Genomic DNA, 16,269 nt, shown 5'->3' with positions numbered 1-16,269 from the left:
CTTGTAATAGTAGCTTAAGCCATAAAATCTCACAAATACCAAGAGTTATACTTCTGTACTTAGCTTCTGCACTTGACCTCGCTACTACATCCTGCTTTTTGCGTCTCCAAGTAACCAGATTTCTGCCAACAAAGGTGAAGTAACCAGATGTTGAGCGCATATCATGTGAACTAGCCCAGTCAACATCTGTACAATCTTCAACTTTGAAATGACCATTTTTCTTGAATAAAATCCCTTTCCTTGGACTTCTTTTCAAATGACTCTATCCTTGTAATCGCATTCATATGTTGTTCTCCTCTGGATCATGCATATATTGACTAAGTACACTCAGTGTATAAGCAAGGTCTAGTCTAGTATGTGCCACATATATTAATCTTCCCATTACTCGTTGATACCTTCCTTTATTGATTGCTACTTGGTTTGGGTCAATGCTCAGCTTCATTCCTTCTTCCAGTGGTGTAGTCATGGATTTGCATGCTGACATAGTGGTTTTTTAACAGGTCAATAATATACTTTTTCTATGATAGAAAAATTCATGACTTGCCCTTTGACATGTAATCCCTAGAAAATTATTTCAGAGACCCAAGATCATTCATCTCAAATTCTGTAAATAGATATTTCTATAAGGTTACACGCTCATGAGGATTATTGCCAGTAACAACCATATCATCCACATATACAGTGAGTGTTGTAAGCTTTCCGTTTCGACATTTCAAGAATAACGTGAGATCACAGTTACTCTACTTATATCCAAATGTTCTCCTAGACTTGTAAACCTTCTAACCCACCCTTTTGGGGAGTACATTAACCCGTACAAAGATTTCTGAAGCCTATACACCTTTTTTCTATGCATATCTAGGACGTTACTCCCTGGTGGGAGTTCTATGTAAGTCTCCTCAGTCAGATGTCCTTGTAAAAAGTCATTTTTTTCATGTTAAACTATTATAGCAGCCAATCTAAATTTGCTGTTAAGGATAGTAACACAAGAACCATATTGATTTTCGCCACTAGTGTCAATGTAGTCAATCCTATACTTATGTGTGTACCCATTTGCCATAACCTTGCCTTGAAACGATCCATTATTCCTCTACTTTGTATTTCACAATATAAATCCATTTGCAAACCACATGTTTCTTTACAACTGGCAAGTCGGTTACATCCTATGTAACATTCTTCTTCAATGAACTTAACTCCCTATTCATTGCTTCTTTCCAACAAGAGTCTGATAGGGCTTCCTCACATAATTAGGAATAGATACAGTAGATAATTGATATTCAAATGACTTATTCGATTCTAACAGGTGACAGGTAAAGACTTTATTGTTTAATGGATATCTCACCCTCGATACTAAGTTTAGTTTATTCACATGATATTTGTGTTTAGTTTAGGATTAGCCTCATAAGTAGGTTTAGGGATACCTTGATTAATTTGCTCTTGAAGACGATGGAGGGGTGAAGTATCCTGAGTGGAAGGTGATTGGTTATGAGTATCATCAGCGAACACGTCACTGACATCAATGATTCTAGGGTAGAGCTGCGCTCCAAATCATATGAAACCACACACCCATATTCGATTGGCTGCTGACTAAAGAACCTAGTCATCATGGGCTGAAAGCCCAAAGGAATGGACTGATGCAGTTCATGTTGTGCTATCTAATGTCCAAGCCTAGATTTTGATGCTTATGTCCTTGTGTAAAGTTGGTGTGTTGGCTGGGATGTCATGGGTTATAGCGCCCCTCACTGTCTAAGCCCAAGACTTGAGGGCTAGAGTCTTGGCCCAAAATTCGAAAACTGATCCATTAGCTGATGTGTATGCAATCTATCCTCCATGGGTGTTGGATGATGTTTATGCAGCCCAGCATCCATGATTGTTGGCTGCATTTGTGTAATGTAATCAAAGGTTCGAACTTCATCATCTCACATCTCCCCCTGGAGTGAGGGCCTAGAGGAACCATAATACATCCCATTTTATGAAAAACTATATCCATAGTGACAAATATTTTCTTGGTTGAAGGTTGATAACAATGGTATCACTTTTGAGCAATGGCTTAGCCTAAAAATACATAACGAAAGACACAAGGCTTAAGTTTGTTTTGTCGTTGGGGCGGGTTAAGATGGACAAATGCAACACATCCCAAAACTTGGAGGGACTGGTTACTCATTAATGGACAACTTGTTTGAGACATGAGTGCCTCAAGCAGTGTTTGGAAGTCAATGGTGCAAGATGGAAGACATTTAATAAGGTATGTTGCAGACGTAAGTGCTTCACCCCAAAAAATGCAATGAGAGCCATGCCGTAAGAAATAAGGTAGTAACTACTTTTAACAAATGTCTATCTTCCCTCCTAGCCGCTCCATTTTGCTATGGGGTATATGGACACATGGTCTAATGAACGATACGATGCCTATCAAGAAAAGATTGATGTTTAGCATTAATATATTCTTCTCCATTATCACTTCTAAGAACTTGTCATATTGTATTGCATGAGGACGATTTTATGGAACTTTTTAAAGGCCGAACTAACTTTCCTTTTTGACTTCAATGAACTCACCCAAGTCATTCTAGTACAATCATCAATAAAAGTAACAAACCAATGAGCTCTACTAAGAGTAGCTATTTTAGATGGACCTCATACATCGGAATGCACAACCATAAAAGAACTAAGCTTTTATACAAACTTGGAGAAAAAGAAGTTCGATAGCTTTTAGCCATTTCACAACCATCATAATTGAACTAAGAAACATCGTTTTTAACAAACAAACTAGGAACTAATTTATTCAAATAACCAAATGAAGCGTGCCTAAGATGACAGTCCACATCCAGATGTTCGACATTTTATTAGTCTCCCTTTAAGAATCATCAATTGAAAGAGGTTGAGTCAACAAGCCAGAACTATTTGACGTCAACTCTAAGTAATATAGCTTCCTTGATCTAATACCCTAACCAATTGTCTTCTGCGTCCAAATGTCCTTGGATACACAAAAATAAGGCAAAAAATAACCAAACATTGTTAGGCAAAGGTAATTTAGGAAACAGAAAACAAATTATAATTTAAGGACTGAACCATATGGACAGTATCAAGTTTCACAATATTATAAAGGGAAACAGTGCCTTCCCTAACAACCGATCAAGATTACTGTTAGCAACACTAACTATGGTTTGGGTGGAGGTTTTAAGTGATGGAACCTGTCTAGAATCTCAAGTCATATGTACCGTAGCACCAAAATCATTTATCCACGTACTATTCAGAACAGGAGTAGAAATATTGAGTGCCTTACCATCATAGTTTATGCCTTGTCCGCTATATGATCAATATCACTCTTAGTTTCAGCGACAGAGGCACAAAATTTATTGCAGCGTGGATCACGGGTCTTATCCCAATTTTTGGGTTATCTAATCAACTCAAAATAACAACTCTGAGAATGGCCTGTGATAGTTGGCATTTTTCCAGAAAGCGTTCCCTACTTGTCTGGCTAGTTCGAGTTTGTCCTAGCCAATTTTTTGACCCGGTTCAGTTGGACTGAGAAGAAGGCCACAAGCCTTAGTTGCCATAGTAGCGGGCTCATGCTTGTCTGCATCCCTCTTCATAGCCTCTTTTCTATCTACTTTACGATGAACATATGCTTAAGTGGCTTGAAGTCCAAGCAGGGGATCCTTGCATAACACTTCTTCACACAATTGATAAAAAAACATCATCTAAACCACCAAGAAACAATTAGACTCGTTGTCTCTCAGTTGATTTGTGAAATACTTTGATATCGTTTTCACACTCCTTGGCCACTTTATTAAGGTGGTCCAATTCTTAGAAAATCTCAATTAGCTCCCCAAAATAGGTAGCCAAAGATCATCCATTATGATGAAGACGCTATGCTTTCTGATTCAATGAATAAATTATATTCTCATCATTCTTGTCAAAATAGGTCACCTTAAGGGAATCCCAAAATTTCTTTCGAAGTAGATAATTGATTGTACCGTTTCATAATTTTTGGCTTCATTGCCGATAATAGCCAACTCTTAATTTTCTGATCTTTAGGGAACCAATCATCATATTTGAAATCGTCCTCATCGGGTACCTTGATGGACCCATGAAGATATCCCATCATAGTTTTTCTCATCCAAAACCATACCAATGTTGAAACTTGAATTATCTGACTGCACCATAACTAAAGCAGTAGCGGGAACCACCTTCATCTCTTCGTTAGCCATCAACTTGTTGTCAATACACAACAAAACTGGAACTGAGCAGCAGCTTTAACGACAGACTTCAACAAAGACTCTGGTGATATCTTGCAAAACCTTGAGCAACAGGTAGGGATCTGTGAAACACCAAAAAAAAATCTGAATAAAGTTCTGGCAGCAACGACACACGTCGCTCACTACAATTGATCAGAAACGGAAGATAGCAATGACGTTGAGTTGCTCGCTGTTTTCATCAAGACAGAGGTGCAGCAACAATGGTGGGCACGGCAAGGCAATACCAACCCAGTTAGGATTCGATTTTTTTCTTTTTTCCGACTCGGCTCTGGTGCCAAGAAGAAAGAATGCTTTCCTGTTATGTTTCTTCTAAAAAATAGGTATAATATACAATCCTAATCCTAACACAATAGGGAATGAATAATTACAGGATATCACAGGAGATTACAAGGGATTTGCCTAGATTACACATAAACTAGGAAACTCTACACTATAGGAAACTATACAAGTCAACAACGCTGACCACTTTGACCCGACCAACTTGAAAAGTCATTGGGCAAAAGCATTTAACTCGACTAATTTTGGTTAGTCGGACAAACTTTTGTAGGACAAATTGTAATTTCTAGTGGTGTACATGTAACATTACCGTCTGAATGTTTATTCTTTGTTCAAGTGTGAAATTGGAGCTCATCTCAAGTTCAAGTCTTGATGTAATAAATAAGAAAGTTAGATTATTTGAAACTATGTGAACCAAAATAGAATGTCACACAAACTATAGGATATCGTTTAAGCAGAATATCTCTACCAACTATTTCACCAACACAAAGTATTCCTATATGTAGCACAAAAGCTTGTGCCAAGCAACAAGAAGAAAGCGAAAAAATTATATGAAGTGCTTGATCATTTGGTCTAGTAATATTCAATCTCCATTCTGTTGGCGTGGCCAAGAATTTTTCAGTGGGTGAGCTAACCTAAACTTATTACTATGAAATCAAATTTTTAATCTTTTGTTGCCTACCTAAAGTTATATAATAGTAAACCTGAAAGTAATAATTTGAAGCAAAAAATTTATACTATGTTTTCCAAGCTTCTAACCTTCAAAAATTTCAAGGGAATAACGTAAGGAACCATTTATGGTATGGAAGTTTAAATTTATTACTATTAAATTATAATATTGGTTAAAGTGAGAGTTTATTTAACATTTATTAGCTCTTATTTTCCTTAAAATCAGCCTTAAGATTCAAATTTGCATTTGCTAGGGGAGCCTTGTACTTGGCTCCACCAGTGTCAGTTGGAGGAGATTTAGTGAAACGATAATTGTTGATAAAAAAAAAAAGTATAAAATGCAAAATTTGTTGGTTGTTTTAACAAGTTTTTAGTGGCAGTTCGCGAGCTGCTAAATTATCCTACTTACATGTTTTGCTACAAATTACAACATCAGCTAATTAAAGTTAATATATCTGGAGCAACGGTCATGAACTCTGCCCATTCTTTGCTTTGGTATTGTCAATGTCCATTAAGCTGAGGAACTTTGTTTTCGTGATTATAATCTGCAACTTCGTTGTAAGGTTGTAAACTGGAGTTGCCAACTGGGATCTCCACCTGCTCATGTGGCATTATTTCTGGCATGTTGGAGCCTACCACCGAATTCTGCTTAATTGCATCACATTAGATTTACGTTACTTAATTAGCATTTGAATTGTATAATCCCAACTCAGTCACAAATATCAACTCATGGCTTGCAAAAATCATAAAAGGCAGTACTTGGGCTGGAAATTTCCAACATATCAAACAATCAAATAAGTTAAGTTGATTCACAGTGTACTAAAAAGTTCTGTTGGTGGACAATCTGATTATTAAATGTTAAAGTAGATCATAACCTTATATTGATGATGATTATAATCATATTTGAATGTGAAATCATGATTCAAAGCTTGTTAACATGCACATAAATTCATCGTCATATAAATTATTTCTGGTAGGAACTTTTTTCTTACTTGGCAGCTGTCGAATGTGTTAAAATATAATTTGTGAATCAGAATCATTGATTAGCTCAAATTATGTCCAAACCTTAAATATATAATCATGATTCACATTTTGGTTAAAAAGAAACTTTTGTTAAATAATCTAGTATATATGTTGGAAGTTGCCAGACTGTGAATGTGAAGATTTGATTAAACAAAAGTCATGTTTGATACTATCTAGTAAGGTGATTAACCGTACTTGGCACAACTACTGAGATTGAAAGATGAATACATAGCATGCATATATATGTAAAAGGGTGAACTAAACCTGATATTGTGGCAACAAGGTTGGAGGAATGAGGGTGGAGTGGTGTCCTGAGGAAGTAGTGTAAGCCTGATGCCAAAGTGGAAGCTCTCCATCACTGTCATTTGTGACGCTCACATGACACTGTCCCATGGTACTAGGATCTGCATTCGAGCTCTGTCCTTGTGAAAACGGATCATACAATGTCGATGACAAATTCCTATATTTCAAAGAAAATAGCATTAAAAGTTTCAATTAATTAACAATTTAACAACAGAAAAAAAAAAAGAATAAAATGGATAACAACATTTTACACCTTTTAAGTTCGGGGGTGATTTTCAAAATTAAACACAAAACTTTAGTCTCTCATATTACATTGTAATTCGTTTGACATGTAATCCACATTTGTATATTGACAAAAACAAAAACAAGAAAAAAAAAAAAAAGGTCATTAATTTAATGAAGAATTAGACTATCAGATATACAGAGTGTTTAAGTTGATATAATTTTAAAATCTCAAGTTGCAATGTGAGAGTTAAATCTTCATGACCCATTTTGAAACCACCTAAAACTTGAACCCTATAAAATATAATTAGCTTGTAGTTAACTAGCTACCTAAGTTGATGCTCTAAGGGAGCGGATGCATCGTAAATTTGGGCTTGGTTGTGACCAGCGCTAGACAACCAACCTGCCACCTCATTCTCGAAGGAGCCTGGCAACACTTGCTGTACATGCATCCATAAAATTATCAAGATTATGCTAATCTCACAATTAAAAATCTGACTTCTTTTCTATATTTAATTTTAATGTATCAAAGTACATGCTTAAAGAATTTTTTTTTGTTTCTTAGTCACCTGTATTCCTGAGGAATCATAGGAAGATAGATGATTACTCAACAAATATTCCTGAAAATTGAAAATACAGATCATATTTCATGTTCTCTTACTCATAAGAAACCAGATAAAAATAAAAATTAATTGACGAGTGTCTCAAACCTTTCTCTGCATAACACGCGTCAATGTGTCCATTAGGCTTTTCTCGCAGGATTCAAGCTCCACCGTAGATGTGATTTTTAAAGGGTCAGGCTCATATATCCTATAAACATTTATCACCCAGGAAAATATAAATTTATAAACATAAAAAAGAAAACGAAGCTCAATATATAGGCAAATGAAAATAGAATGTAAATTAAATTTAAACCGCCCCCTAAATGAATATTTTAATATATGAATATATTATCATACTATGGCCTCTTACTGACAAATAAGGATCGTGAAAAAACTCTCATAGTTAATGGTTGTTTTCTTCTCTATCTTGAATTTAATTGCATTCACAAAATAAATACATAATGACAGAATAAGAACGTGAATAACATCGTCATTTTTTTCTCCATATTTAGTCATGCGCTACAAGAAAAGTTAAAAATAAGGGATACTTTGGATACGGTCCTTAACTATCAATATTCTTTGATCGAAACCTTGTTGGTTTTCAATTTTTGATCGAAATCCCTGAAACTAATGTGATAATGTATTTCTATGTAGGTTACTATATTTTTTAAATTAAAAATGTTTTCAATTTTTGATCGAAATCCCTGAAACTAATGTGATAATGTATTTCTATGTAGGTTACTATATTTTTTAAATTAAAAATTGAAATTTATAGTTGTTTGTATTAATGAGATTTTAAATATAAAAAAATCCATAATTTGTGAATTAAAATTATTAAAATATAAATTATACTCTCCAATATATTGTGTGTGTGTGTGTGTGTGTGTGTGTGTGTGTGTGTGTGTGTATAAACATGGGTACATTCATCAAAATTAACAAAAAAAATGATTGTACCAAAATATAGGTACATTCTTCAAAACCACACAAAAAATAATAGATATTAGGCTTAATAACATTAGTAAATTTCTTTGATTAAACTTGACATGGATACATTCTCAAATGAAGAAAAAGAATGTACCCATATAAGTTTAAAAATGGATTAGAAAAAAAAATTGAATAGATTTTATATTAAAAAAAAAAAAAAAAAAAAGGGTACATTAAAAAATTGGAAACCTTTTTATAAAAAATTAAGGGGTACAAACTTATTCTATGTTTTTTTTTTTTTTTTTTTGTGGAAATGTTTAGAATTGAAAATTAGTTAGGAGTTTAATAAAGGTGTGAGTATTAAAAACTTAAATCAATTATTAATTTTTTATTTTAAAAATTATATAATTGAAATGTAAATTCATTATTACATTAATGCTAGTACCTTGATCAAAATCTGAAAACTAATAAGATTTTAATCTAAGAACATTAGTAACTAAAGACTAGATACTAATTTTTCCTAAAAATAATCATTAATATTAGTTATACAGAATAAGGTGGGTCAGTACTCAACAGTGGCAAAGGGATGGGTAAAGGCATATCCATCACCTTATTTTATTTTTAAAATTTTATTATTATTAACAAAGGGGGAGGGTTCAAAACTATTGAATTTATTCAGGGAATGGAGGAGATTCGAACTCAGGACGTATGGGTGGAAACCCAACACTCCATCCCCTTAGCTACTATTAAGATTTACCCACCTCACTTTGGAGAACTAATACTAGTGATTATTATCAGCATTTTTTTGTGGCGATGGTACAATAGGATAAGGCCATGACACATTTATCATATTCATGAATCATATATACTTTGCAGGTTTTCATTTTTTTTTATTTTTTTACCTTATCTGCTCCTCAGCCATTTGAAGTTGTTGTTGTAGCCCACCAATTTCCTGTTGAAGTTCCTACAAGGAAAGTGAAATTTAACCATGTCAAGGTCCCGACGAAAATAATAACCATGTAAACGTAAGTGAAAATGTTATTATGCTTCTGTGTATATACGATGCTCTAGAGCATACTACAAAACAACATCACAAAAGTGACAAAGTTTGTACCTCAATTTCAGAGCTAACGGCAGTAGGACTACTTGCATTCGAAGCATTCAGAGTTGAGATCACACAAGGAAAAAACAAACAAAATCAATAAACTATATATAGCAAACAAAATTACTTGAAGGAATAAGGAAATGTTTCAGAACTGTTTTTCTTTATCTTTACTACTTTTAGAAGGTTGAGAACTAATCAAGTTCTAATAATTTTAACATGTAAGAAAAGGAGGAGAACAAACTTGGCAAGTTGTAGAGCAATATCATTTTCACTTCTTAGTTGCTGAAGGGTCCTGAGCAAATACTGCAAGGAAAAAAAAGGACGTCGTATATGTATGTTTTCATTTAACAGTATGTCTTGAAAGATAGATATAAAAAAACCATAAGATAAAATACAATAGAGTACATTGCTAGATGTCATGTGTCTGACCTCTTTGTTTTGAAGATCACTGCAAAAAAATCAAAAACAAAAAAAAAAAAACAAAAAAAAAAAAAAACAATGAACAAGTTATTTTTTTATAATCAATATGAACAAGTTATTTGACATATTCATGTTCGAGAAAAAAAAATTAAGGTTTAATAAAATGAACTTTGAGACTATTAATTTTTAGAGGGGACGAAGAGCATACGGATGTTTGTTGTGATCAGGAAAAATTATAGCACTGCGAAAATAAAAAACAACGTATAAATAAATAGCAGATGGATAAATAAAATTCTAAATCATAGAATCGTTTGTTTAACTTTGGTTCTAGTCCTTGTTGACTAAAATGTTAAACTAAAACTTTATTGATTTGAATACTTTGACTCAACAACAAAATATTGAATTTCAGTGTTAATTAAGAAATTTAATAACGACAATTAAATTCTCAAGCAAAGATTAATACCAAATAGGAATTTTTTTTTTTTTTCTCAAATTTTACTTGCGTGAAACTTGATCTGTTTTTTATTTTTATTTTTAAATATGGGTATAATATACATATAACAAAGTCGTACAAATTTTTATGAAAAATTGGTACATTATTATTGATTATATAAAGTAAAAAAAAAGTTGTATTTTAAGAACACACATACTGCTCTCTTTCTTGGTCGGGGAGATTAATGTAGCGAGTGAACACATCCTCGATCCTGATTTCACAATAAAATTTTTATCAGAACAGATGATTTGAATTGAAATTTAATTAAGAAACCGAAAGCAATAGGAAAAGGGAAAATAAAATGAAAAACCCATTAGCTTGCAGAATACATGATTAAATGAACAATAAAAAATTATCAAACCATAATCATCTAATCATTACTGTGCTTTTGGAACTAGTCAACTGGAAGTTGTGTGGATAATCACACTTATAGAATGATTAAAATAAAAATGTAACATGGTTGTTACCTTTTAAGAATTATTTCATTTGAATACTTTTTAAGAGCTTAATATGAACAGAATTTCCATCTGCTAAACATGAACATCTTTATTTGAATATATAAATACAAGTGGGTGGCTATAAACATGCATAATAACAGATTAACCATTTCAATACGCGTGGACGATTGTCAGTTATATTTACTTTCTCCCTAATAAGAGGTGCAAATGATGTTCAATCGTGCTGGTCAGAGATCCTATTCCAGAGGCTTATGTTAATACAAGTGCAAATTCCAGAAAAACATATGAATGCGTATAAACCATGCCACTTCCTTGAATGATTTTGGAGACTATTTACTTCAATCCCAACATTAGTCACATCGTAAAGATTATGAAAATCCGAAAAAGCATATTGAGTTCAATTTTAAGTGTACAACTCTCAACAATTTCCCATATATATCCATCAGTTTCTCTATTTTAAAGAACATGAATCATGTTAAGTTACATGCAAAATTAAAACAACTGCAACACATACATCATTCTTAAATGAGTGAAGAACATATAAAAAGTGAGAAATCATGGATAACAGAACCTTCTTTTGCCAGAAAAATGGCTAAGGCGCCCGGAGGGAGAGAACATAATAAGAGCAATGTCAATGTCGCAAAGGATGGAAAGCTCATAAGCTTTCTTAATGAGTCCATTTCTACGCTTTGAGAATGTAACTTGTCGATTGGTATTGTTTTCTATTCTCTTTATCTCCAGCTTAACACGACCCATCTTGATCTGGCAAGCGTCTAAATCTATGAGGGAACAAAAAAAGAAAACAAATCTAAGACAAGTTGTTTCAAGAAGGGAAAATTATGAAGTGTATCCTCTAATTCCTATAAATGAACAATGCATGGAAAAGAAGCAGCTTAAAAGAAGGGTGGTTGGGTACGAGAGAGAGAGAGAGGGAGAGGGGAATATGGTTATAAATGGATGGGAGGAGAGATGGGAGGACTTAGAGAGATCAAAGGAGTGGATGGTCATTAGACTAATGGAATGATCATTGGTTAATTGTAATTCTTCGAATTGGGGCCCTTCTTGCTGTTGAATATTGGGGCATAACTTTTTGCAATAGGATATAATGGTCCCGGAGATTTCCATAGCCATCATGAATGACTAAACGTAACCTTTAATTATGTTTTAGTTCTCTAAAAATTAATATATAAAAAATAATCACTTCAAGACTGAACTTTTCCATCCTAAATCATTGTAGGACTATATTTTTTATTTATTTATATTTTATTACTTTTTTGGGCCAAACTTAAACTTTTCAAAGTTACATATTGCATGCCCTAAGACCAAACTTAGCCTAATTTTTTTTAGTCTGATTCCTTTTAGCCCTTTGGTTATGTCTAATTTTGACAATTTCAAAGCTAAATGTGACTTACAGTCTTTGGTTAAATCCAATATATGCTCCTACCGGATCCGAAAGGCCAACCAAGGGTCTACGTATAAGACAACGCAAATGACCCCCTGGGCTATTTGCCAAAGGCTTACTTTTATCTATTTTTGGATAAATATCGATTTATGGAGAGATCTATTTTTAGATAGAAGGTTGGCCGTCGTCTACAGAGCCAGTTATATGAATTAAGTTTTTTGTCGTCAACTTATTGTGATGGTTTTTATATCCAATAATACATTGTTACAGGAACAAAAAATTTATATATGATAGTGCATTATTAGACTAAAACGCTACGTATACCGGTGTAGATATTCCATATACAAGACTCTCTCACTGACATATTAAAAAATAAAAAATAAAAAACGATTTGTGTGCAATGTTTGGTGCTGTGGCTAGCCGCAATCATCCAGATGCAATTGCAACATGTTACGTAATTTTCTAGTTTTCTGACTTTCCTATGGCACATTGTCATTTGCATTGTCCATGCACTGTGGTTTTAATTATTACGCATGGAACTATATACCTATTTCCAAATTCTGTGTGTTTTGTTTTTGTATCTTGGCCTCCTAAAAACTATTTGGCTTTCCCATGAAAAGCCCTTTTGAGTTTCCATGCACCGTATCTGCATATTGGGCATCTTTACCAAAAAAAAAAATCAGTGTATTCCGAATACAAGGAGTATGCCATGTATATAATATAAGTAGAGAGATTGGAAAATATATTCTAAAATTGAGACATATCAACTTGTATATTATAATATATAATGTACCACTTCATCTACGTTTATGTTAGAATAGAACCGTTAACTCCGGATTTTTCTTCATGATTGTTTTCAATTGTATATTATGAAATTGATTAATGGTAATTAGTGTAGGTTTTCTGCCTTAATAGGAATTGTGTTAACCCTATTTCATCACATATGACTATTTTGTCTGGACAAGTATTCTTCTGTGCATTAATTCAAACGTTTGATGATAGTAGAGTAGGCTGTAGGGAACTGGATTTGGGACTGGAGTACACTGGACTGGTAGAATAAAGCTATATAAAGTTCCAGAAATGATTGCAACTTACATTCTCATTTCATTCTTCTCACACATTTTCATACCACGTACATTCCACCAGCACTCAAATATTAGAACTTTATTTAAATTAAGATTACACTATTTGCCTTCCTTTGTTAATATCATTAAAATTTTAGTTTGTCCACCAAAAAGGTTGCTAACACTTTCCCTGTAGTTTAATTTTTAAACATGCTTATGGTAGCTGGCCTGGCACTCTATTGTAATTTGCAGCTACACGTCCAAAATACGATAACAACTTGGATGACACAAATTCACCGTTATGATGGCGTCCCGTGCCAATAATTCAAAGACCTGTAAAAAAGATAATATATATATCCTTATATTATTAGCAGAAGTGTCACGTGACGATATACCCGTGCCATGCAAATCCTTCCAAAATACACAACACAATAGGACCCAAAACCGTAAAACGTTGTGATAACCATCACACAATATATTGAATTTATTGAAATAATTATAAGATGTTAACAGATATTACCTTCAATTTTTATGTATACGTATTATGTAACAAAAAAAAATGATGTGAATCAAACACTAGCAACATGGTGGATTAGAGTGAGCATGCTGAATCTTGTTTAATTTTTCAGAGTACTATCAGGAAAACTACATCTTTATACCACATTAGTGTACTATCTCATGTGACATAAGATATATACAACCAACATTCAATGAGATAAATTTATTAATTGAAATGGTATGTACACATCAATTACCACATAAAAGATAGTACAACATTATAATACAAAAATATGATTTTCCTAACATTTTTCTTGTTCATATGGTGTGATTTTTTTTACTCGTAGTATCCTTTCTTTTAATTTTTTTTTTTTTTTTTTTTTTTTTTTTGCCTTTGTTTGCTGTTTTGGTTGTTTTATCATCTTGGTCAATTTGAACGCAAGATCATGTGGTGCTTGCCATAATTGTGACTTCGGACAAAAAAGTGGTACCAGAGAGCTCCATTAATGGGTACCTATGTGTTCTTATGGGTTTTTTTTTTTTTTTTTTTTTGGTCAAACTAAATTACTTCTATTAAATAAAGGGAATTGTTATTAGCACTCCAAAAATCTCATTCTACACTCCTCACATGTGTAATTTTCTTTCTAATTGTAGAAAGTTTAGAGTGCAAAATGAGATTTTTGGAGTGCTAATAACAATTCCTTAAATAAAAAGATAAGTACAAGGACAAGAGTGTCCAAAAGGTAGCTCACAACCTAAATACAAGTCAAACAGCAAATAAAAAATACAATAGATAGGACCCAAAGTGGCCAGTTGAACAACAACAAAAAAACCGTAAGACTAGAATGGAAACCAACAGCGACCAGATGCGCCTCCATCATAAGGCTACCACCACCACTAAGAGAACGAACCAATCGAACAACGGAAAATGGGGGTGAGCGAGCCACCAACACAGTGAGAGCTCCCATAATCATACCAAATAGTGATAAAAGCACTTTAACAGCCACCCAACACCCGAGGAGAAGCACACGAGCCAAGTAGCAGAGGTCGGTGGTTGAGGACGTGCAACGAAAAGTAGCAACAGAGCAGGAAATGGCCAAGAAAGTTCAAATCTGAACCAGCTCATGGGAATTAAGACAAAATTCAAAGAACAAATCTCAAGGGAAGTCAAAACAAAGACCAAAAGAGAAAGAAAAAATTATTCAAAAATCAAAAAACCTTTTGAGTGGAATGATGGGGGGGAAAAAAAGGAAGAGGGAAGATGCAGAAGGTGGAGATGGAAGGAAAAAAGGGAAAGAGGGCTAGAAAAAGGTGGGAAGGATGAGCAAATGATGAGGGAAGAGGGAAGATGCAGAGGGTGGAGAAGGAAGGGAAAGAGAGAATGATGGCTCGAAAAAGATGGGAGTCAGGCTGCCATCGACCCCAAGTCGGAGCAAGGAGCGGTGGCTAGGAGGGTTTCAAATCTTCTTCTTTTTTTTTTTTTTTTTTTTTTGTTGAAAAGGTAGCTAAAGAGTAGTGAGAGGAAAAGAGAGACTGTCCAAACCTTCCTATGTGTTCTTATGTTTAAACACAAGTATATTATGAAGATTGTTGGGTGCGACTCTGGTAGAAAAATATGTCGTCTTCAGAAGGGATAGGGAACTGATCGTGCTGAAAATCTAAGATTTAGAGAAGGTCAACTCAGAGCTTTGTTTTGCTTGTTTTGTCAAGAATCAGGAAATTTTTTCTTTTGCCAAAAAGATCAACCGTCTTTAAAAGATTGCTTTTGAGTTTGCGTCTAAAGATGAAGAGCTGAAGGGCGTGCTACTCGCCAATGAGTTCTTGGATAAGGATTGCAATGAGTTACGAAGCGTCAATAAGGACCTTGCCAGGAAAATGAGCAATTAAATAGAAAGAAAGCAATTTATGAAAGTGATCTTGCTAAGATTCAGGCCGATTTCTACAAGTTAGGCTTTGTGGATCGTTTTCAAGGAAGGTCACCTGATTATGAGTTCTCTGGAGAAGGTTTGAAGACTTTTTCTATCTCCTGAGAGGATTTGCTTGAGTTTAACTTCTCTGCTGTTGTAGATGGAGCAGTTGAGGGTGAAGTTACTGAGATTGGAACTGTTGAAGATGAAGAGGTGTAAATGCGAGCTGTTGAAGCAAAGGTGGTTACTGAGGAGCCAAAGGTCATCCAAGCTTTTGATGAGTAGTCTGCTTTGAAGACTTTAGAAAATTTCTTTTCTTTTTCGTCTAGACTTTGTTTCTCCTTTGCTTAGCTTGTGGCAAATTTTGGTGGACTTCGTGCCAGTTTATAAATTTGCTAGAAATTCAATAAACTGCTTTCTTTGCTTTACCTTATCTTCATTATTCAATTGACTTGAATGTTCTTGAAACTTTGCTTACTTGAAGCATCTTGTAAAACTTTAGCCATAGATGTGCGAAGCTTTGATAAAAGTAGGCGCTCCTAGCAGGCTTATATAGGCTACAAGTTTTGGATTTTTGGGGCGTCAAACTGCTGAGTTCACTATGCACTACTGCTCCCTAACCATGTGATGTTACTACTACTAAACTGGTC

General features: G+C 34.0%; 1 protein-coding gene across 1 annotated transcript; it reads right to left on the bottom strand.

Moving 5' to 3' along the window:
- Window positions 1-5,624: 5,624 nt before the first annotated feature.
- LOC103938888 (agamous-like MADS-box protein AGL104) lies at window positions 5,625-11,504 on the bottom strand. The gene is made up of 12 exons (XM_018645383.2): window positions 11,320-11,504; window positions 10,448-10,501; window positions 10,006-10,038; window positions 9,783-9,825; window positions 9,619-9,680; window positions 9,387-9,414; window positions 9,175-9,236; window positions 7,457-7,556; window positions 7,316-7,366; window positions 7,077-7,186; window positions 6,486-6,681; window positions 5,625-5,843 (listed from the first exon to the last, which is right to left on the bottom strand). Exons 1-12 carry the CDS (start codon window positions 11,502-11,504, stop codon window positions 5,700-5,702), a joined length of 1,068 nt encoding a protein of 355 aa, XP_018500899.1. The 3' UTR covers window positions 5,625-5,699.
- Window positions 11,505-16,269: the final 4,765 nt, after the last annotated feature.

This window comes from the organism of the source record quoted next, unplaced genomic scaffold, assembly GCF_019419815.1.
Source record: "Pyrus x bretschneideri cultivar Hongxiangsu unplaced genomic scaffold, Pyrus_bretschneideri_v1 Contig2, whole genome shotgun sequence".
In the NCBI taxonomy this organism is placed as follows: domain Eukaryota; kingdom Viridiplantae; phylum Streptophyta; class Magnoliopsida; order Rosales; family Rosaceae; genus Pyrus; species Pyrus x bretschneideri.
This window is presented reverse-complemented; position numbering and strand designations above follow the sequence as displayed.

Excerpts from the sequence above, each read along its gene's own strand:
- LOC103938888 (XM_018645383.2), bottom strand. The coding sequence starts at position 11,504 with ATGGGTCGTGTTAAGCTGGAGATAAAGAGAATAGAAAACAATACCAAT. Across the intron at positions 9,826-10,005 it reads CCTGATCACAACAAACATCC|TGATCTTCAAAACAAAGAGG; the intron begins GTATGCTCTTCG and ends ATTTTTTTGCAG. Across the intron at positions 6,682-7,076 it reads CCCTTAGAGCATCAACTTAG|GAATTTGTCATCGACATTGT; the intron begins GTAGCTAGTTAA and ends TTTGAAATATAG.